This window comes from Carya illinoinensis, chromosome 13 (assembly GCF_018687715.1).
Source record: "Carya illinoinensis cultivar Pawnee chromosome 13, C.illinoinensisPawnee_v1, whole genome shotgun sequence".
In the NCBI taxonomy this organism is placed as follows: Eukaryota; Viridiplantae; Streptophyta; class Magnoliopsida; order Fagales; family Juglandaceae; genus Carya; species Carya illinoinensis.
This window is the reverse complement of record NC_056764.1, coordinates 12123970-12148503: the sequence shown is the minus strand read 5'-3', so window position 1 is coordinate 12148503 and position 24534 is coordinate 12123970. Positions and strand designations below refer to the sequence as shown.

General features: G+C 34.5%; 3 protein-coding genes across 3 annotated transcripts; 1 reads left to right on the top strand and 2 right to left on the bottom strand.

The window, feature by feature from the left end:
- Nucleotides 1-63: 63 nt before the first annotated feature.
- LOC122291347 (laccase-17-like) lies at nt 64-3064 on the bottom strand. The gene is made up of 6 exons (XM_043099033.1): nt 2890-3064; nt 2564-2715; nt 2163-2407; nt 1801-1929; nt 626-1600; nt 64-426 (listed from the first exon to the last, which is right to left on the bottom strand). The coding sequence occupies exons 1-6, from the start codon at nt 3010-3012 to the stop codon at nt 296-298; spliced, it is 1755 nt and encodes a 584-aa protein (XP_042954967.1). The 5' UTR covers nt 3013-3064; the 3' UTR covers nt 64-295.
- A 6040-nt stretch (nt 3065-9104) lies between these two features.
- LOC122292618 (embryo-specific protein ATS3A-like) lies at nt 9105-11942 on the top strand. Its single transcript, XM_043101060.1, has 2 exons — nt 9105-9264; nt 11272-11942. The coding sequence occupies exons 1-2, from the start codon at nt 9106-9108 to the stop codon at nt 11746-11748; spliced, it is 636 nt and encodes a 211-aa protein (XP_042956994.1). The 5' UTR covers nt 9105; the 3' UTR covers nt 11749-11942.
- A 6095-nt stretch (nt 11943-18037) lies between these two features.
- LOC122290953 (uncharacterized protein At4g02000-like) lies at nt 18038-18817 on the bottom strand. The gene has a single exon (XM_043098613.1). It carries the CDS (start codon nt 18815-18817, stop codon nt 18038-18040), a length of 780 nt encoding a protein of 259 aa, XP_042954547.1.
- Nucleotides 18818-24534: the final 5717 nt, after the last annotated feature.

The following is a 24534-nucleotide window of genomic DNA, read 5'->3' as shown; positions in this document are numbered from 1 at the left end:
AATTAAGTGAATTCGAGATGTCTGTCATTAAAAACATAACAACGGCAAGATAGTTCCCAATAATGCGACAATAAAAAATATAGTAGAGGCTTTTCGCATTAACATTTGAAACCCGAACGTTACAAATTAACAAGATTGTTCACTATTCTTCTATCCATAGCTCCTCATACAATTTATTGAAGATCAATCTGCCAATGCCAAATCCCGAGTAAGGGTAAGAAAAATTTGAAAAATGGGTTAAAAAAGATACAATTTAGGAGAATTTCTAGTTGCAGTGAATCAAGTGAATCGAAGGTCAACACTTGGGAAGATCTGCCGGAGGAGGAAGCAGCTTCTGGTTTGGGAGTTTTCCATCCAAGACAACCCAACCCATCTTTAAACCCCAGCTCGTGTGGATCTCAAGGTGGCAATGCATGAACCATACACCTGTTGTCACATTTTCATCGTCACCATTCAAACAAGTCAGTAATATAATCCAAAAAGAACAAAAAATTCATCTCTGACTCTCCCACTTATAATAAGCTTTACTTTTTGGATTTGTGTGTTCAAATTTAGTATTACGTATAGAATCCGTGTAATCAACTTTGTTAGTTTGTCAGATTATGTCCTGGTCTTAATTCCTCACCTGGGTTATCTGCTTGGAACCGGATGGCCACCCAACCTCCCGAAGGTACGCCCACAGTGTTTCTTTCAACAGGATCAGCAAGATTGTAGTTTGCTGGGTCCTTATTTGGATCAAAGTTCCCAAAACCTTGCCCAATCACAAAGAAATTAAAGCCATGGAGGTGGAGAGGGTGGCTCTCAGCACCAAGAATGCTTGTATCCTGCATGATAAGCTCCACGCTAGTGTTATAAGGCAGAATCACCATCTTTGTCCCATTGCTCACCATAGTGTTGTTAGGTGGGTTGCCGGTGTAGTTAAAAGGAATTCTTGGACTGCTCGGAAAGTCGGGGCTATAAATTCCATTTGACTGCCCAAAGAAGTGAGCCTGGAGCAGGGCAGTGGTTGGGAGTGAAAAAGAAACGTTATTAACAGAAGCTGCAAACCTGGTCCCGTTAGGACCTTGACAAGTATGGTTTTGCTGATCACAGGGGCTTGTTCCAAGTCCTATTGTGAAGAAAAAACGCTTATCAACTTTATGGGGGACATTAGCGGGGAATTGAAAACTTGCTAAGCTTCGGAGTCTGCTTGTGAAATTTGCAGCAAATGAAGTATCATTGAGAGGCGGAAGAACTGGTTTGTAGAGTGGAAACTTTTTAATGGAGATGGTTGAGAGGGTTTTAGATGGAAATAAGTCATATTGTAAGATCCCAGAGACAGTAGTATTGTCGAAAGTGCCAAGACCAGTAACGTATGGCCTAGCAGTCATGAAGAATGTGGCATTTGGGAAGTGGGATTTGGTCTTCAGAAGAACATTTGTGGTCTGTCCCGGGGCTATAAGAATAGTGTCAGTCTCAAAAGGTTTAACATAAACAGCATCGGCTTCGACGACTGTGAGGGTGTGGTTTGCAATGCTGAAAAAGAGCTCGTCATTGAGTGCTGCGTTGATTAAGCGGAGGAGGTATGTCTTCCCGGGCTTCACCTTCAGTTTGAATGTGTCTGCAAGAACCATATATGCATTTACATATCATACGTAACAGAGTCAAATACATGAAAAGTTGATGCGTTGGTACACTGCTTACATGGAAAGACTTGATTTCCAACACAAATTTATATCTTACAAATCAAATCATATCATATCAGCAGTGTAGAGAGTATGTTTTTTACATTAGTTAAAACGTAGAAGGACTATTTGATACCTCTGGCGGAGCAGTTATACAATGGCCCTGGAAGTCCATTAATAGTATAGGCATCAGAGACATTTGGACCACCTCCTGTTTGCAAGGCTTGGCTAATGACTTCCTCGGGATCTGCATTCCACCACTCCCCTGAAATGTTTTGGTGCCAAATTAAGTTTGCTTTTGTTTGAATATCATTAATGGGTAATGAGAGGAGGGGGGGTAAGAGATCCTCCCCGGACTGAATTGGATGATCCAATATAAAGAGATAGACACGACATTACCCATTTATCTCTTTCCAAAGTTGGAATATCCAATTCACTCACTTAATAGAGAATCTCTGTTGGAGAAGAGACTCAACCATATATGGTTGTCTAGCTTACCGAAGATAAGGGGAACTTCCTTGTAGGGTTTGGCAAATGGGTAAGGGACACCACGCTTGGGAAGAATGATTAGAGGACCATAGACAGTTGACCTTAGCCATGATATGTGGGCATGCCAGAAAAGGGTGCCTCTCTGACCAAAGATGGTGAAGTTGTACAGATAACTCTGGCCAGTTTGTATGGGACATTGAGTCACATATGCTGGCCCATCAGCCCACCCTGTTTGAAGCTGTCGAATCCCATGCCTATTTCAAAAAAATTGCATGCCATAATTACGACATATTAGATCATGGAGTTAGATTTAAGCATGGAACTATATATATTTATAATTATGTTGTTTCCTATTTCTTTAAATGATGGCATGCATGCATGCATTAAAAGATTTAGTAAAGATTCATTACCAATGAATGGAGATGTTGTTCTGGACATGGTTAGCCACTTTTATAAGAAGGTGGTCACCCTCCCTAGCTACAATGCGAGGCCCAGGAAATTGCCCGTTTATTGTAACTATGCTCTTCGTGTGGCACAATCGTGTTACATTTTGTAATTTGACCTATAAAATAATTCTCAAGTACTGTTAAATAATGAAGAAAATAAGAAACAAAAAGTTTAGTAAAATGCAAATTTCTAGACATATATGCAACTACATATATTTGGTTAATTTCATATATATATATATATATATATTATATATAGGCCAGAGCTGAGTTGTACGTGCAGAACTTACATCAAACTTGTAGTGCCTGGTAACGCCTCCTGCAAGTGCAAGCTCAGGAAGGAGACACCATGCAATCAATGAGAAGAGAAACACCCTGGGAATTGCTGGTGAGCAGAGAAGAGAAATACCCATTTTCTGTGTCTCCAAACTGAAACTGCACGTGTTTTCTGTTCTCTGGGTGCTATCAAAGTCTGCGTACCTCAATGCAAATCTTCTAGGTGTTTATATAGGGGTGAAGATAAAAAAGGTTGGTCGAGTAGGTGACAGAAGTTTAGTAGGGCAAAAAGGGTAAGCAGATCGAAGAGAAAATTACCAGAAGAGATAGGTACTTCCATGATTATTTTAATACTAAATTAGGACCAGTTGTTAGAACAACTTTAGAGTGGTGTCGAAGACAATCAATTAAGTTCTTTTGACGCGCGGCCTCCTTTCTGTTCAAGTCAAAACTTTTCCTTTCTATTATCAATGTGTTGTAGTACTGGTTCTTAAACCGAACATAAGTGATTCTTTTAGAAACAACTGTGGAATAAAGAAAAGAAAAATAAAGGATAAAAAAAAGCTCCCTCCAGTACTTGATATTTGAATGCTATCAAGCATGCAAATTAGTGAAAAAGTTATATATATATATATATATAAAAGAACTTCTATAGATATAAAGAGATTACATAAAAGTAAACTTACAAACTGATATGACTTCATGTGATCCGTTAGACCTACTTTATACTAAAAGTAACTTTACATTATTCTAACTTACTACATTAAATCACGTTTGTCTATGGAGTTCCTTTTGTATAATTCATTTGTGACTAACGTATTTTTCATATGTATAACGAACGTACGTACCTAAATATGCAACCACATATTATATGCAAGTGCTGCTATATATATACATGATCTATATATATAAATTCATTACATTTGCAAGGGCATCCAAATCTTCTAACAAACATTAATTAATTGATAATAATAATATATAATTAAATCAATTAAGCAAGTTTAGAAGTTTTTTTAAAACCTCTTTCAATTTCTGTTAGTTTAATTTGATGCTGATTTATTTGTAATGTTTTTTTTTTTTTTTAAATGATCTCTTCCACCAATAATATTGAAGCATTAATCATGCATGGAATGACGGACATTCATGTTAGGATCGATGTAACTTTCTCAACCGTTATTCTTAATTATTACGAAAGCAAAATAGAGTATTTTTATACATGTAGCTAGTACGTAGTAGTCGTTTTAAGAGGCAGACGTATGAAAGAGTTTAAAGATATTCATGAGGCGACAGATGATCGTCGACCAAAAACTGGGAACCTCATCAATTCACGCTATATGTGTATATATATATATATATATCTTCTCAAGCATATATATATACATACACACACACTGTATATATATATATCGAACTAACTGCAAATGCTTTTTATTGAAGGAGATCGAGTAGTACTGCGCAAAAATTGATTAGATTTGGAAAAAGCTCTATTAATCAGATTTGGAAATAACCGGTCATTATTTCATTTTGAAGCTTCTTAAATGATAAACTTTATATCAAACTTGGCTAGACTAATATATATTTGTAGAAAGTCGTATAACTTCGTATTTATTATTATTTTTATGGTAAGAGAATATAGGTTTACAATGCATGTAAACGCTAAATCCTTTAGCATTTACAAAGATAAGAATAAATTATGTAACTAATATGATACATGTTTATATTATTACAAACATAATAAGTAATATACATACATTATATATGAAGCACCACATATATAAAGATATTTACAAAAATCTATAAATATTTTTTTTTTCCTCAACAAGTAGATTTCATTAGATTCATTAGGAACAAACTGATTTTGTTGCAGAAAATTAAAAATACAACTTAGCAAAAATAGGTAAACTCGGTAGGTGAATCCTTTCTACTATGAAATTCCAACAAACATTGTGGAATTCTATTTAGAGGTATGCTACCTAACATATTGTTGGTTGCTGCCCATTGCACAATAAATGAGCACATCTATTTTGAGAACGATGTAATTTTGTTGCATACCTCAAAAATTTGTAGAAGAAATTGTGTATCATGAATAATGCCCTCGATTATCCAGTCAGGGTTTTGTTATGGCTGTTGCAAAGCTATTATGACTTTTTGTGAATTCTCCTCAATGATGATCTTTTTGAGCTATCTCGAGTGCGCTTCTTGCATGCCTATAAATGCTACCATGGCTTCTCCTTGATTTGGATTGCAACTGGTTGAAAATTATGTTATTAAAAACTAGATTGAGCCATTGTTTGCCCTGTATACTGCTATCGAGGTGCTACCATTTGATCTTACTGGTACATCAAAAGAGATTGAGAAGTGTTCTAGTGGTGGGAGGGAGCTTTCAGGTATGTTGTTCAAGGTTTTCCAATCCCAAGTCTTGCAGTGGTCTTTATATGTGTTTAGGACTTGTGTCACAAAATGGTCAAATGAGAGTGTTTTGAGATTCATGCATGAGGTACCTGATGATGGTCTCACAGATGATTAGGTTTGTAACCTTGTGCGAGACCCTTCGGCTCCTCCATATGATGGCAGTAAAGTGATCCAACAGGCCGATTGTAAAGCATTTTTCAAAATGTTTAATCTGATTGTTGGGTATAATATTGATCCAAAAAACCACAAGACTGATTTTGGGATCAAGCAGGCTAGATTTTTGTTACGGTTAGCACAGGGAGCTGATTGATCTGGCATTATATTTCTTCTTCTGCATTCGAACATAGTCACTCTATTTGGGTGGAGGTAGTCTACCATTTGCACTGCTGATATCTAACCTCCTACTCCAATCGGGGGTTGCAGTGACTTCGACTGAGCAGAGGTTGCCACAGATAGGGTCATTTAACAAGATCACATTCAGTAAGAGCAGGGGTCACTTGCCAAAGACTCATGCAGTATAGGATCAGCCTCTACCTACTAATCCAGCTTCTATTGCTGCCCCTGTTGAGAGATAGCCTGCTGGGGCTACTCCAGATGAGGTACTAGCTATATTGGCTGATCACCACCAAATTATATTGAGGGACTTCATTCAGCCTATCATGGAGAAATTTAAGGACCTGGAAGGACGCTTACATACCTTACATGAGGATTTTGATTTATTTAATAAATAGATATTATTAGATATTATTTTAATTTTTTTATATTGTATATATAGAACGTCTAACTCTTTTTGGGATGTAAATAATGTATGGTTTTTATTTTTAGTGTTTGCTAGATTTTCTTTTCGTTATACTTAATGTTCACAATAATTGAAAAAATGACACTATCTTTAAAGTAATATTTATTTAACTAAAATATTTTTAAATTAATTACATAAAATTAATTTATGAATTTGTAAATATTTTAATTCATTGTAAATCATAATATATAATATATAGACATTCTTATTTACTTTGAAAATGATAAAAAATTAATAGAACAAAATATGAATTATTACAATTTTAACAATATATCTTTTCAATTAAATAATACCGTTCAAACAAGGTAATATTCATTCGAACCAATTATATTTTATTCGAATAGATTAATCATCTGTTTGAATTAAATTTTATTAGTTCGAACGGTTTAGATTTTTGGAGACGATCTAATTCGTTCCAGAATCTCCGGTTCAAACTAATATGTATTAGTTCAAACGGATTTATAAGGTTCTCTATGTTTTAAGACGAAATTAAATTTTATCTCTAAAAAGTATTAAATTTCGTCCCTAACAAATTTCGTCTTTAAAAATTAAATTTCTTGTAGTGATGGATGATCCGATTTCTACAAAACAACAAATTGTCCATGGCAATGACTGCAAACAGTTGGAATTTATGGGTATCTTGCAGTGTGATGTGCAGTCTGTTTCCAGGGTCCAAGATTGACAATATCCATGTGGATATGTCATTTGTTCCTGTAGTGGAGATGTCTAAGAGCCATAGTGATTGTCTCCAAATGATTTTAGAGTAAGGACACTTTACGAAGAGATGAGAAGTGGTTTATTCATCTATATTGCAAAGAGGACACATGGTTTGATCTTTATTTAATGTAATGCAAGTCTTGAGCAGTGATCTAGAGGGCAAGATGTTACTTAACACTTTCCACAGGAATAGTTTCGGCTTATCTTGGATTTTCAGGGACCAAAACTTTTTCTAGGTTGTGGGGGAATGCACTAAAGGTGAGATATTAGATTAAATCGTCAGAGCCACATATGTAGATTTGACAAAGAATTCCCCTGTGGAGGGGTGGAGCCACTTGAGCTTATCTCTGATGTTGTTGAATTAATGTTGTGCTAAAGGGATTTTCTCTATCTCAATGATAGTGGTTTGGGAGAAGAGAGTCTAGAAGAGAATTGTGTTCCATCTCTTGGGTTCTTCTAACACTAATTCTGACACTTTCATATGGGGGACCATCCTTATGGTGTTTGATGAAGGCTTTGGGATTTTGTGGGGGGGGGGGGGGTTGAGATCGTGAGTAGCTTCATACCTACTTACATGATGTCTAGCACCCTAATCCCAAGAACAATCTCGAAAAAAACATTGACAGAATGTACATGAGGTTTTGGTCGGGCTTTGACACACAAATTCCATAATTTCATTCCTGAGTCATGGAAATCAATTTGCCAACCAAAATCCATGGGAGGATTAGGGCTAAGACTCACCTCTACTTTCAACAAAGCACTTCTGAGTAAGTTTGGGTGGACTCTACTAAGCAACAACAAAAGTGTGTGGAAAACCCTGTTTTCTTATAAATATGTAAAAGGCTCATCTTGGCTGTCCATCCTGCCAGTTTTCCTTAAATCTTGTCCAACATTCATTGAAAATATCACTATTAGGCCTATCATAGCTCAAGGGAGTCCTAGGTATTTTATTCTAGAAGATGAGATCTTGAAGTTTAAAGTGTTTTTAATAGCTCAGATAGTGAGGCCAGATGAGTTTTTGCTAAACTAAATGGAAAATTTATAAATGTTTTAACAAAACTTTTAACTTGTGATCAATAAATCTGAACTTGTACAATAAATAATAAACCATCATGAACATAAAATATAACTTATTATAAATAAGTTTGAGCTGAACAATTCAATCGTATTCGAACAAAAATATTTAAGCAAACTGCAGAGTACTTTGTGGCCATGTCCATTTGCTGGTTCAAGTTTGGCTCAATTAACCCTAGTGAGACGATGAGATATGACATTAGACTGTTATATGACGATGAGATATAACATTAATTAGTTGATTTATTCATAACCCTAAATTAGTCTTCCCCCTAATAATTATATGTATGGTCTTCTCGTGTCTAAATATTAATGCATTTTCTATTTGCTTGGCATGCATGAAAATAAAACGGAAAGGATAAGCCTTTAACTTCTTCTTTTTTTAATAGTTTTTATCAGTTGATTCTCTTCAGATCGAATATATATATATATTCTTTGTTAATTACGATAGTGATTAAGTTTCTGGACGTACACAAGACCACCTTACATGAAATCTTTTGATAGACATGAATTAATATCATTTCCAGCCCAATAGCTTAATATATATATATATATATATATTTATATATAATTCCATTTTATTATCCTATCTAGCTATATCTAGCTCCATGCATCCCCACGCGTCCCGCCGAAAAGAAAAAGAAGAAGAGAAGATTTAGACACAGGTTAGCTAGCTAGGTATACTGCAAGAAAATTGTTCAGTTGTGGTCAGTTAATTCTTGTAAAAATGACTATTTTATGCCAAAATGAAATTGCTTTAGTTGCAAAGAATTATTCTCATCACGCGTATAGAATTTGTTACAAATGCTCATTTTTCTTGGAAGTGGCCGCATATATATATTGAAAAGATCGAGTATCCTATTTTTATCTCATATATATATATATATATATATATGTGACCCTATAATCAAGCAAGACAAAAAGTTAGAGAATCTAGCTTTAACCATCGTGAAGATAAAACACAAAAAAGGGATCATTAGGATTAACAAAAAGATACTTTGCCCAAATCAAGAGAAAATTAATAAGATAGCCCTAATAAAGCATATATACGAGGATATATAAGTAGTGCGTAAAAGTTAAGGAACCTATCTTGCAATATTATATATACAAATTTGGGTCTAACATATATATAAAGCTTAAGATCATTAAGTACTTTTTGTGAGCATCAAGGAAAGAATGAACTAGACAAGTTTCTTAAATACTTCCAAATTACTATATATATATATGCATGGAAGGTACTGGCCTGCCGGGTCATATGTACGTGTTTTGGCGGCAAACGAGAACGACGAAGATGAAGAATTCCAGGGGATCGTTCTTGTCATACTGCTGCGTGTTATTATTGCTTTCTTTACTTGCCGGAGGTCAAAGTCCGCCACCGGAAACCAAGGTATATATATACATATACATGCATGTGTGTGATCAGAGACGTTGTGCATGTTAACAAGAACAACTAATTGTACGTTCATGGCCGTGCATTGTGTAGAAATTAGAAAAGCAGATGCTTATTTAACTGGGATTCAGGGCCGGCCATGTATTGACAGGCCAGCTTATGTCCCGCGCGCCGTTCTCCAATATATATTACATGCTAGCTATTTGTATCCTTTTATATATATATATATATATATATATATAAAAGATGAGTATTCATAATCCTTTTAAACATTAGTTTTGGGTTTCAGATGATCAATCAAATTTCTTTTATCATTTTCGTTTTTCTACTGGTAATCATTTGATATCATATCGATAGATAATGAAAAGATAATTGTTAAAAGAATGATAAAATATTGTTTTTTTCAGATTTAGATTTTCTTGATTTATTATCCGAATTTTAGGTTCTAAAGTGAGAGAGAAATAGATACATAAATTGAGTCTTACAAATTTTTTTTTTAACAGCATTAGATGCATAATAAATATTGTAGAACTCACTTGCATGTGTGCTTATCTTTCTCATACTCTAAAACTAAGTTTATACATTAACTTCAGAGGATCTAAATCTGCATTTATACGCATGTATAATATATACACACACACACACATACCTTAACTAAAAAGTTAAGGCTTTAAATTTAAGTTAATTTCAATCACGTACTCACTTTCAAAAAACTCAAAAACTAAAATATTCCACAATATATATAAGACTTGGCCACGTAATTAGTTTTTTATGGATGAAATGTTACGCAATCTTTTGATCAATTCAATAGTACCCACCATGCGTAAATGTTACGCGTGTGGCTCTACGTACCCACCATGCATCCCACTGATTTAATTGCATTAATTCACTAAATCCCATGGCCGATTTGATCAAGATCTTGTTGGAAATTGGTATGTTCAAGCAGTATTAAAAGCCTTAGAAAGGTTATAATTTTTGAAAAATACTCTAGTTATATATAAAAGAATTACATAAAATTAATTTAATAAATTGACATAATTTGATATGATTCTTTAGATTGTAAAATTATTTTTATTATAAACTAAATCTAAAGTATTAACTGAAAGTACCACACCAATTTGTATGACTACTTTTATATAATCCATTTTAAACTATAGTAGTGCATGCTATAAATATATATATATATATATATATATATATATATAATGGTAGATAATATACCTCCGTACGTATGGAAAGACAATAATATAGAAAATAGGACTAGAACATGCATGGGATAACATGATACACGATTATAAGATTATCTTATAATGCCTATTGATGTATGCATGCAAACTTTAAAAAAAAAACATTTAAAAGCTGATAAATAGAATTTTTTCCTTTCTATTGTCTATTATTAGGGCTTGTTTAGATTCAGAGATGACATAATACATGATTATAAGATTATCTTATAATGCCTGTTGATGTATGCATGCAAACTTTAAAAAAACATTTAAAAGCTGATAAATAGAAATTTTCCCTTTCTATTGGTTGTTACATGGGCTTGTTTAGATTTAGAGATGAGATTAAATAATTTTAAATAAAAAATGAAAGTTGAATATATAAAATATTGTTAGAATATTATTTTTTAATAATATTATTATTTTAGAATTTAAAAAAGTTGAATTGGGATTTGAAAAAATTGAATTATTTATTATATTTTATGTGAAAATTTGAAAAAATTATAATGAGAAGATGAGATGAGATAAGATAAGATGAGATGAAATATTTTGTGAATCCAAACCGGCCTTAATAAAAACTGAAAGCGAATTAAGATTGCTTGGTATTGACTCAAAGAATCGTATTTTTTATTTTAACTTTTGTATGTCACTTTTTTTTTAATACTTTTGTATGTCGCTTTATGAGTAATGGGCGCGCAGCCGAGAAAAAGAAAAAGAAAAAGTTCCAATATTTTCACGTAATGATATCTCATTATTTCTTCCTAACTAGCTTTTAAAATTGCAGAACAACTGCACCTACGCAGTCACCATAGAGACAACTTGCACAAGGGGAGCCGAAACCTCAAACCATGTGAGCGTAAGATTTGGTGACACAAATTCAAATGACATACTGGTCCGGCACCTCAATTCCAAACACGTAGGGAGGGTTGATCCATTGGAGCCTGATGTCCTCGACGACGTGCCCATAAAGCCATTTCAAGCATGCGTGGTAGACGAATTCCAAGTTAAGAGTCAGTGCGTAAAATCTCCCATTTGCTACCTATACCTGAAGCTCACCGGAGCCGATGATTGGAGACCAGGTTTTGCACAGGTTAGGGTGCTAGAGGGCTCTCATCTCAGCTCGGATTATTTCTATTTTCGTGTATACTTGCCTAGGAATGCATGGCATGGTTTTGATGTGTGCGATAAGGAGGTCACTCTTTTTGGGATCAAGCACAACAGGAAGGTCTTTGTTAAGAAGCCATATCAAGTTCTATATTAACGATTCAACCTAGCTAGAGCTATTGGCCTGGCCGGGAATATTGTTTCTAGCTAGATAGATAATGCCTCTAGGTTTGTATTTGATGTACGTCTTCGGTCTTCTTTCTGTTAATTTGGACCTTGATTATTAACAATATCCAATTTATATTTTGGTTACAACATTTGAATAAAGTTGAAAAAAAAAATAGTTTTATATATTCGGAAGATCTAGCCAAAAGTCTTTTATATCGAATGGCATTTAACATATACTATATATATATGCCTCATCACCCATAAGCATCATGCATGCACACCCCAGGCAATCAGGGATTCAGAAATTATCTTGAATTATCTATATAAATATATATATGTTTCTTTTTATAAAATTATTCTACATAAAACTTATATATATATTATATATAATTTTTTTATTATAATGTAAATTCGACCGTACTGCATGATGCGTCTCGTGACAGTAACTAATTACAATTATAAATCATGATTCTGATGATCACTCTCCTGCAACTCAAATTAAATGTTTGTATTCCAAATTATGATTTTGAAAAAGAGAAATTAGAAAGGGTTGAAGGACTTAGAGATAATGGATAATATATATATATATATATATATATATGTGTGTGTGTGTGTGTGTGTTGTTGGTTTTAGGAAAATACACTATAACAAAATTAAAATTTAGTGTCGCTTTAGAATTAGTGACAGTCCCCAAACTGTCACAAAAAATCGTCACGAAATCTAGATGAGAATTCGTCTAACGTTCGAATGTAGGAAAATTTACGTTCGAACGCTATATGAACGTTCGAACATTAAATATTTTTACGTGCAAACGTAATATTTTTTGGCGCCAACGTTCGAACATCGAACGTTGAGTGATGTTCGAACGTTAATCAGTGACGTTCGAACGTTAGTGGGTGAAGTTCGAACGTTAGATATAATATTTCGTAAATATGACTATAATTTAAAATTTTATGTAGTTTTTAAATAAAATAATGCATCCTTTGTGAACAATTATTATAAATTTAAAGAAATTGAAATTTAAAGCGCAATGATTTAATATTAAAATTGGATAAGTTAACTGTAATATATAATACACTATATTATATACTAGTTAAGTATATAATATATATTATATATATAGTCTAGTGCTATATACTATACTATATATAGTCTAGTATATATTATATAATATATATAGTATATATATACTCATTATATATTATATCTATAGTCATTACATAATAATATATTATATAGTTAATATATATAGTATATATTATAGTATATAGTTAATATTATATATAGTTAATATACTATATATATTATTATATATTATTTATAATAATAGAGTACATTTCTTTCACATGCGTTCGAACGTTAGTGGGTGAAGTTTGAACGTTAGATATAATATTTCGTAAATATGACTGTAATTTAAATTTTATGTAGTTTTTAAATAAAATAATGCATCCTTTGTGAATAATTATTACAAATTTAAAGAGATTGAATTTGAAGCGCAATGATTTAATATTAAAATTGAATAAGTTAACTGTACTATATAATACACTATATTATATACTAGTTTTTTTTTTTTGAAAAGAATACCTCACATTCTCATTTCATTCCTTGATCAACTGGTTACACACATTATCAAGTACAACTTTCTGTATAATATCAGGTGGAACACATTCCATCCAAACTAACTCTTTATCAACAAGTAATCCCTTCCTTGCTAAACTATGTGCAACTGAATTTCCTTCTCTATGTATAAACTGTAATTTCCACTCATTGCAGGCCCCAATAACAGACCTCAAATCCCCAACTAGCTGCCCTTTCCACGAGTCATCCTCTGTGTTAGCCATCACTGCATCCACCAGCAGCTTTGCATCACCCTCAAAGCAGACGTTTATAAACCTTAACTCCCTGCAAAGTTCTACAGCCCTCCATAAAGCATGGTACTCAGCAACAAAAGGTGAAACAACAGCAGATTTATATCCACTCAAAGAGACTAGAACATCCCCGCTGGAATCTCTAATCACCACCCCCATTCCCATCCTTTGAGCTTTTAGGTCCAGGGCAGCATCAAAATTTACTTTAACTTGACCCACCTCTGGTGTCCTCCACTTAGTCTTCTTCTGCCTCTCACAACCTTCTTTTAAATTCACTTCACGGAAACTACTCAAACCAACCAGAGCTCTCTGCACTACACTTGCTGGGCTTAAGAATTTACCTTCAAAGACCATTAAGTTTCTTCTACTCCAAATCGAGTGCAGTATTGCCACCACACATTCGGAATCTGCCTCTTCTAGATTACTCAATAGCCTCCTCCATAGATCTTCAAAGTCATCTATCTCTGAGCTCCATTTCTGCACTGGACTTTTTTCTGCAGTCCAAACATCCGAAACTGCCGGGCAATTCCATAAAGCGTGGATAACAGACTCCTCCTTCTTCAAACATATTGGACACATTGCTTCTTTCACTACTTTTCTCCTCTTTAAATTCTCCCGAGTTGGAAGAATATTGTTTAAAGCCCTCCAAACCATATGCTTCCATGCTCCTGGAACTTTAAGGCCCCACAGCTTCTTCCAATGGTTTTCTTCTTCCTTTATACAAGAGGACTGACCCAGCATTTCTGTTACTTTCTTGTTTTCTGCATGATAAGTCCATTTCACAGAAAATTTCCCATCTCTTGACAGCCCCCAGTATCTTTTGTCTTCTGCCCCAGTTTTACTTAGAGGGATGGTGCATATAATCTCAGCTTCTTCAGGACAAAAAACTTCTTCAATCAATTCTCTCTTCCATTCCCTTTTTTCAGTATCAATTAATTCACTCACACACGATTCTGCACTTAGACCTCTGACAGGAGATTGGACTGAATGTGTTGTGGGGGTTGGCAGCCATTTTGACCCCCAAATTTTAATTTTCTTTCCATCACCAACCCTCCATCTTACCCCGCTGTTAACCATATCTTTTACTGACCATAAACTCCTCCAAATATAAGAAGGCATATATCCCAACTTAGCATCAGTAAATTCTGCACCCTTCAGGTATTTCTCATCATATATCCTTTTTACTAGGGAATTCTTCATAGTCATAAGCCTCCACCCTTGTTTTGCAAGCATGGCTTTATTAAAAATCTCCATATCACGAAAACCAAGGCCCCCCTCCATTATAGCTACCCCCAATCTCCCCCATTTCCACCAATGAATACCAGTCTCTTTTTTCCCCTGCTTCCACCAATACCGAGCCATTAAAGCCTCCAACTCCTCACATAACTTTTTAGGAAGTCTAAACACACTCATTGAGTATGTGGGAATGGCTTGTAAGACAGCCTTGATCATAATCTCCTTCCCAGCTTTTGATAGATAAAGGTTTTTCCAATTCTGAATCTTATTCCACACCCTTTCTTTTATAGATTGGAACGTCATATACTTGCTTCTACCCACTACTGCTGGGAGCCCTAAGTACTTCTCATAGTTATTACAACCTGTAGCTCCAATCTCCTTAGTAATCAATTTCTTCACTCGGCCTTTTGTGTTATTACTGAAAAAAGCAGCAGTTTTCTGCTTATTTATGGTTTGTCCTGATGCTGACTCATAAAGATGTAGAATGCCCTCTATTCTTCTCCATTCTCCTATCTGGGCCCTACAAAACACCACACAGTCATCAGCAAACATGAGGTGATTTACTTTTGTTCCCCCTCTTGCCACAGATACCCCTTTGATCCTCCCCATACCCTCAGCCTTATTTAAAAGTTGACTCAAACCTTCAGCACATATGAGGAATAGATAAGGGGACATAGGATCTCCTTGTCTAATTCCTCTAGATGGGTATACCACTCTACTAGGTTGGCCATTTACAAGAACGGAATAGCTGACAGAACTTACACATTCCATAATCAGACTTGTTATCTTCACCCCAAACCCCAACCTTAACAGCATAGACTTTAGATAAGGCCACTCAACCCTGTCGTAGGCTTTAGCCATATCAAGTTTCACTGCCATACTTCCCACTTCACCCCTCTGGTTTGTCTTCATAGAATGTAGAAGTTCATAAGCTACCATTATGTTATCTGAAATTAGTCTCCCTGGGATAAAAGCACTCTGATGATAAGAGATACACCCATCTAAAGCCTCTTTAATTCTGTTTGCCAACACCTTTGAAATCAGTTTATAGATCACATTACAAAGGCTTATGGGTCTGAAGTCCTTCACTGATTGGGGGTCTTTCACCTTCGGAATTAAAGCTATAAAAGTATGGTTTAACTTTTTGCTTAAACTTCCACCATTTAAGAAGTCCAATACAGCTTCAGAAGCTTCCTTGCCTACCAATCCCCAATGATTCTTATAAAACCCAGCCCCAAACCCGTCTGGACCAGGTGATTTTAAAGCTGACATTTGCTTTAAGGCCCTTTCAATCTCCTCTTGTGTGAAAAACCTCTCCATTCTCCTTTTCTTTTCTTCACTAATCTTTGTCTCTACATTCTGGACACATCTTTCAATCTGTCCCCCATTAGGATTAGCAGACAAAAAAAGCCCCTCAAAATAGTTGCAAAAAGCTTATTCTAGATTTTCCTTACCCGTCACCCATTTTCCTTCAATATCCTGAATTCTTCCAATATCATTTTTCCTCTTCCTTTGATTAGCACAAGAATGAAAATACCTAGTATTTCTGTCCCCTTGGCTTAACCAATGCTTTTTTGCCCTTATTTTCCACCTCAAATTCTCTTGCTCAAGTAGTAATTCCAGCTCTTTGCTTTTCTTTTTAACTTCATCAAAATGCCATAACCCCTCGGTTTCTTGTAAGGCCTTCAATTGTTCAGCTTTTGCTTTTATCTGCAGCTCCCTCTCCCTTACCACATACCTACTCCAGTGGCTTAGAGATCCCCTACATCCTTCTAGCAACACTTGGATATCAACCTGAGGTTTCCCACCCCTTCTACCTTTCCCCCATTCTGTTTGTATCAACTCTTTACACCCCTCCATTTGATCCCAGCTAATATCATACCTAAATTGCCTTCCCTTTCGACACCCCATACTGACATTTTCATCCCTGCAATTCAATAACAAAGGAGAATGGTCTGAGCACACAGCCACCAATACTTCCACTTTAACTGCAGAAAAAGAGCTGACCCATAAATGGTTTGCCACTGCTCTATCAAGCCTCTCCCTTATAACTGATCCATCTTCACTCCCCTTAAACCAAGTGTATTTATTTCCCACCCAGCCTAGATCAGTTAAACTACAACTTTCCAACATTTTCCTGAAATCATCCATTTGTTCTTCTCTTCTAAGTCTTCCCCCTGTTTTCTCACTTTGACACACAATCTCATTGAAATCCCCCACCACACACCAACCCTGGTTACCTTTTGGCTCAAAGGAAGCCAACAACTCCCAAGAACCCCTCCTCTTACTTGATTCGGGGTGCCCATAAAACCCAGTCAGTAACCATTTCTGTCCACTCCTATCATCACTAAACCATGCATTTATATGTCTTTGTGAAAAATTAACCAGCTCCATCATACTTTTCTGTTTCCATAAAAGCATTAGCCCACCACTATACCCCCTTGAATCCACACCCACCATCCCTTCAAAATCCAACTTCCTTAATAAAACCATAGCTCTACTAGCCGACATCTTTGTTTCCATAAGAAATACAACATCTGGCAACTTATCCTTAACAAGTAAGGAAAGAATTTGAACTGTACAGGGGTTGCCAAGCCCCCTACAGTTCCAACTTAAGATTTTCATAACTCTTGGCGGGGCTGTTCAACAGCCTCCGCCAATACAATCTTCTGTTCCTCCCCCAAACAGTCTTCAAATCTCTTTAATTTTTTCTGTTCCATCTGCAAAGTCTCTCCCACTTCTTGATCCTCCTGCCTACCTCTCTTGTAATTCACCAATTCTCGAGAGGCAGATAGTGATCCCCTTTCCCTTGCCCTCCTCTTCCACGTACTCCCTTTTGCCACCACACCCTCTCCTCTCACTTCCAACTCCTTGCTAGCCATTTCTACCCGTGTTTTAGGATCACTCAACACAGCCTCCCTCGTATTCAACACTCCCCCCTTCAACTCTCTCATGTCCAGTGGAACTATCTCCCTTCCCCCTTTATTAAGAATCCCTTCCCCCACCTTATCCTCCTCTTCCCCATTCATCTGCTCTATACCCTCCTCAGAAGTTTCTTTCACCACACTCCCCTCCCCCTTCTCACTCATAGGCACCTCCACTCCTTCTCTCTCCCCCTTCCTCCTACTCCACGAATTATCATATTTTTCATTTCTCTCTTTCCCCCCAGGATTCTCACTCCACTCCCCCTGCACCGCAGGCTTTCTCCTTCCCCATCCTCTCAGCCCGTAACCAAGCCCCAAATTGAGACTTCTCCTCCTTCTCAACACACTTCATCCTACATCCTTTCGAATCATGGATCAACCAACCACAATCAAAGCATAAACGAGGCAACTTCTCATACTTAAATTTAACCCATACCTTGTTGCCTTCCACATTGACAGTACGTCCACGAGCTACAGCTTGCCGAAGAGGCACCTCAATCCGAACCCTGAGTGATCTTCCCCATCCAATTCCATCCTCCGGGACATCAACATCCACTACCCTCCCCACCGAGCTTCCTATTTTCCTTCCACAGTCTTCATTCATTATTCCTAACGGAAGGTTTAGCATCTGGATCCAGAAAACCTCTGATTCGAAATTCACCTCTTGCGGCTTAGACATTCCATCAAACAGCTTGAGGGTGAATAACTGGTTATCGAATAGCCACAGCCGGCCATCCATAACCCTCTCCTTATCTACATGTGTCGCGAAGGAGATTACAAATGAGTTGCTTCCAAGGTCTTTGAAAATCGCAGGTTTGCTCAGCCTCCACACTCTTGCCATTGTCTTCTCCACGATATCCTTCCCAATCTGCCGATCAACCCACACCTTCCCAATCAAACTTCTACTGCCTTCCACTCGTATCTTCGCATCCATTTCTCCCAAATCGATCTCCGAACACTCTTCCTCCGTCAGCTTTAAGTTCTCCCATAGATCCTCGAGCTCCCCCGTATCGCTGCCCTTCTCCTTCATCGGAACCCTAGAACCAAACCGTTCCTCACTCTGTTTTTCTTAACAACTTTTCCCTCCTAGAACTTCACCTCTGACTCGCCACAGAGAGAAGAGTTTTTAGCCCATCCCAACATTGTTCTCACCCATACTCTGTTTACCCATATTATATACTAGTTAAGTATATAATATATATTATATATATAGTCTAGTGCTATATACTATACTATATATAGTCTAGTATATACTATATAATATATATAGTATATATATACTCATTATATATTATATCTATAGTCATTACATATAATATATTATATAGTTAATATATTAATATTATATAGTTAATATATATAGTATATATTATAGTATACAGTTAATATTATATATAGTTAATATACTATATATATTATTATATATTATTTATAATAATAGAGTACATTTCTTTCACATACGTTCGAACATTAGTGGGTGAAGTTCGAACGTTAGATATAATATTTCATAAATATGACTATAATTTAAATTTTATGTAGTTTTTAAATAAAATAATGCATTCTTTGTAAACAATTATTACAAATTTAAAGAGATTGAAATTTGAAGCGCAATGATTTAATATTAAAATTCGATAAGCTAACTATAGTATATTATATACTATATATAATATATAATACACTATATTATATAGTAGTTAAGTATATAATATATATTATATATATAGTCTAGTGCTATATACTATACTATATATAGTCTAGTATATATTATATAATATATATAGTATATATATACTCATTATATATTATATATATAGTCATTACATATAATATATAATATAGTTAATATATTAATATTATATAGTTAATATGTATAGTATATATTATAGTATATAGTTAATATTATATATAGTTAATATATTATATATATTATTATATATTATTTATAATAATAGAGTATATTTCTTTTACATATGTTCGAACGTTAATTTTAACGTTCGAACGTTATTTTTTAAACATTCGAACGTTCGAACGTAAAAAAATGCGAAAAATTTTTCACTCATTTTTAAATAACATTCCAACATTAAAATTTAACATTCGAACGTTACTTTTTAAATGTTCGAACGTATATGCATGTACGTTCGAACGTGAAAAAATGTGAAAAATTTCCCACTCATTTTTAAATAACGTTCGGACGTTAAAATTTAACATTCGAATGTTACTTTTTAAACATTCGAACGTATATGCATGTACGTTCGAATGTGAAAAAATGCGAGAAATTTTCCACTCATTTTTAAATAACGTTCGAACGTTAAAATTTAACATTCGAATGTTACTTTTTAAATGGTCAAACGTTACTTTTTAAACGTTCGAACGTCATATCAAATCAGAGTGATTTTAATGAAGAAACGCACGGGAGGAAGCAGAATCATTTATTCTGCTTCTCCCATGCGTGAAAGAGAGAGTGAGAGTGCGAGAGGGTTGTGGGTTAGAGAGAAAGTGTGTGTGTTAGAGTGAGAGATGGTTAGAAAGAGAGAGTAGAGTGAGAGATGATTAATATTTTTGCTCTCTCCATTGATTTTAGTAAGGAAAAACTCTTTTTTCCTTTAAATGTTTTGCAATTTTATGATATTTATTTCGTGTTTATATATATATATATATGTCTTTAACTAATTAATGTTGTGATTTTTTTGAAGGATTGGTTTTGTGACTTGTTCAAAACTTGTGATTTGTAAGATGATATTGTGAGTGATAGCTAAGTATATTTCTAAACTTTATTAAGATGTTTATATATTTTGTTGTGCTTTTGTTGTGGATAATGATGAATATTTTGATGTGTATAATGTGAGTTGATTGTGGATTTTGAAGGATTAGATATGGTTATAATATTGTGAGTTGAGTAGTGAATTTTAATTGTATATATTGTGAATATGTTTTGAATTGGATATTATTGATGAATTAGAAGGAATTGAATTGTTTATGTTGATGAATTAAAAGCAAATATTTGTGATATGAATTATGTAATATGATGAATTAAAATGAAAAATTGTGTTGTGTGTATGCTTATTCTTAAAATGAAAATATAAATATTTGTGTATATTTATAGATTAAAATGAATATGTTTTACAATTATATATGTGGATTTGAAGCATATGTTGTGGTTATTTTTTTTGGTATTTGTGAATTAGTTATTATTGTGCATATGTATATGTGATTTGTGAATTAGTTTAGTCTATGAGAAATATGTTTATATATTGTGAATTTGTGTATTATATTATTTATTAAAATTGTTGGGAATATGTAAAATATTGTAAATTTAGTTGTGAATATGTTTATATATTGTGGAAATATATGATATCATTTTGAATAAATTTGTGAACTTTTATTGAATATGTTGGGAATAATTTATTAAATTAAGCAACATGTCATTAATTTAATTTTTATTTGTATTTATTTTAAATGTTACTTATTTTGCAGCATTTGTTTTTTATCAAATGAGTATATGAGATCAAGACAACAAGAGTTGAAGTCTCTCTTAGAGGAACAGTCTGATTTAGAGATATGTTTGCAGGAGCAACATATAGACCAAGAGGAAAGAATGTGAAGTGAAGTTTAAGAACAAGTGCAGAGGGAGATGAGAGTCCAGATAGGGCGTGTTATGTCACTACAGTAGAATTGTGGTGGGCGAGGAAAGAAGAAGAAATAAAATCAATTCAGTTTTCTCATTGTATAGAACTTTTAATATCTAATTTTACAACTATATAAAATATTGTTAGTTTATAATTTGATGGTGTCATATGATGATAACATTTGTATATTTTTTAATTTTATGAAAATAGTATTTTTGATCTATATGTTCGAATGTTGGTTCACATTAGAACTAACGTTTGAATGTAATTACACAAAATTATGAAATAACGTTCGAATGTACAATCCAACGTTCGAACATATTCACTCTCAAAATGAACATAACGTTCGAATGTTTAAAGGATTTACGTTCGAACGTTTTGTTTGACATTCCAACATAAATATGATACGTTCGAACTATAACCAACGAACGTCAAATTTTATCATTCGAATGTCAATCAGTTGGGTTAATGTTCGAACTCTCTGTTGGACGTTCGAACGTTACATTTTGTGACAGATTTCAACTGTCACAAAAAATCCCACGTTGGAACGTGACATCAAATGGAAGATCTCCAACCGTTACGTACTAAAAATGTTTTTTGTGACGGTTGAATAGTAAACTGTCACCAATTGTTTTCTGTGACGCACATTAGGTGACGGTACTCGTGACGGTTTCGAACTGTCACCAAATGTCTTTAGTGACATTTTAGTCATTTTTTGTGACGTTTTCTTCTGTCACAAAAGACCAATTGTGTTGTAGTGACATGAGTTAACAATTGAATTCGAGTAATTTGTAAACTGTCAAATTGCATGAGATTCATCTTGGATTGTATGGAGAAAGGTTCCTCGAAAACCTTATTCAATAATCAATAAAGGTATTCTTGGTTTTCTTTTCATTCTTTCTTTCTTAGTTCTCGGTCATTTTTGTTCATTCTTGTTTACTATTTCTAACTTCTTGTTTACTTGTATTCTGAGAGGTATATACCTTACAATATGATCAATTATCAAGTTACATTATCAAGAGTTTTTCAAAGAAATTATGGACTATGATCTATGCTAGTCTTTTCAAAACTACATTCGTTCTCAATTCTCATGATCATGTTCTCTCTGGACAATCTAAAAGCTAGCAATGAATATCATTAAAAACCGGCATGCATGCTTGGAACACAACCTGCATGCAAGTTTGTAACTATAAATCCATATGTACATGTGTTATCCTTGATCATGAAAAGAAGCTGCGAGCGAGTTCAAAGTTTTTTAATTTAAAAAATAGTTGAGTCTATTATTAAAAAAAATTTTGAGTATTGTATTTATTCACTTTTCTAAAAGAATTGCACGGTACTTAATTGAGCATTTTACAACTATAAATATCATTTCTCTTAATTTTATGATCTTTTAGTATTGCTAAAAAGCCCCAATTAAGTAATTAATATATATTAATGGTACAATAATCACTACGACATAATTGGTCTTTTGTGACAAAGGAAACCATCACAAATAATGACCAAAACGTTACTAAAAATATTTGGTGACAATTCGAAACCGTCACAACTATCGTCGCCTAATGTGTGCCACAGAAAACAATTAGTGAAAGGATTTTCGAGAGGATTCGTTACGAGGTGAGTATCGTCTCAAAGAACAACTTCTCATACGAAGTCCTCCTAAGCCGGCTATTATTGGCCCAGAAAGTGCCACTCTTGGCAAAGGAGTGGGTCATAGACTAGATGAGCCCTCCCAATGTCAGCCTGGCCCTGTAATAGATTTTATTCCACAGACCCAATTTGGGCTCAATGTTGGTCCCTAGACTAGGAGTACTGGTCAACAGCTGATGGGTGCATCTGTGGGGGATGTCCGACCAGCTTGGGTTGATGCAGTCATCTCAGAGATGACGACGCATATGGACCTATAGATCGATAGGTAGATTGCACAAATAGAGCAGATTGTCTCACATATTGCCCATCGTGTCGATGTCCTAAATCAGAAGGTCGAGACACTGATAGAGGAGTTTCATACATTTGTGAACAGCACCTTCTAAGTGTTGTTTACAAAATGTTATTATCTTTTGTATTTCAAGATCAAAATATGTATGGTTAATATTGTTTAATGTATCTATTATTTTTAATTTCAATTCTCAATTATATTTCGTGTTAGCTTATTCAATTTTAATATTAAATCATTGCACTTCAAATTTCAATCTTTTTAAATTTGTAATAATTGTTCACAAATGATGCATTATTTTATTTAAAAACTATTTAAAATTTAAATTATAGTCATATTTACCAAATACTCTATCTAAAGTTTGAACTTCACTCACTAATATTCGAATGTCACTGACTAATATTCAAACGTCACTCAATAACGTTTGAACGTTAGCACCAAGAAATATTACGTTCGCACATAAAAATATTTAATGTTCGAACGTCCATGTAACGTTCAAACATAAATTTGCCTATATTCGAACGTCAGACGAATTCTCATCTGGATTTAGTAATGGTTTGTATAAATAGACACAAAAACTAATTTTTTGTGACAGTTTGAGAACTGTCACCAATTCTAAAGCGTCACTAAATCTCAATTTTCTTGTAGTAAAATGAACTCTGCAACTCGATCTATTTATAGACATAAAAACAAATGGTGATAAACAATGTCGTTACTCTACTCGAAGGCTTCCCTTCTTGGCAGTCGAAACGCACTATTCCACTAAAGACAGAAACTCACCGTTCCACTATTCCCTTTCCGTTAATTCTGTTATACTCTATGTGCATGGTTTTACTTAAAGTGTAGCGCACTATTTTATCCCACTATATTTAGCCTTCCTTCCCTTCTCGATATGAACTCTAGAACCCAACTTCCTTCTTCAACTTTAGATCCAAGTTCCCTTACAATCCCAACCCCTTAAGGACCTTGTCCACAATGGTCAAGGCTCATACATTCCCCTCAAGTTAAAGAACCTTGCCCACAAGGCAATTCCCATGAGCTATCCTCAAGTGGTGCCCCAAGCCATTTAATCAACATTTTTGTTTCTGCCTCATTGCCAATCTTCTTTAATCTCCTCTCCAATTTGTCTCAAGCTCAGGTTGAAGTTTGCCTTGTGTATCAACTGGAAGCAGCATTGGTAGTGGA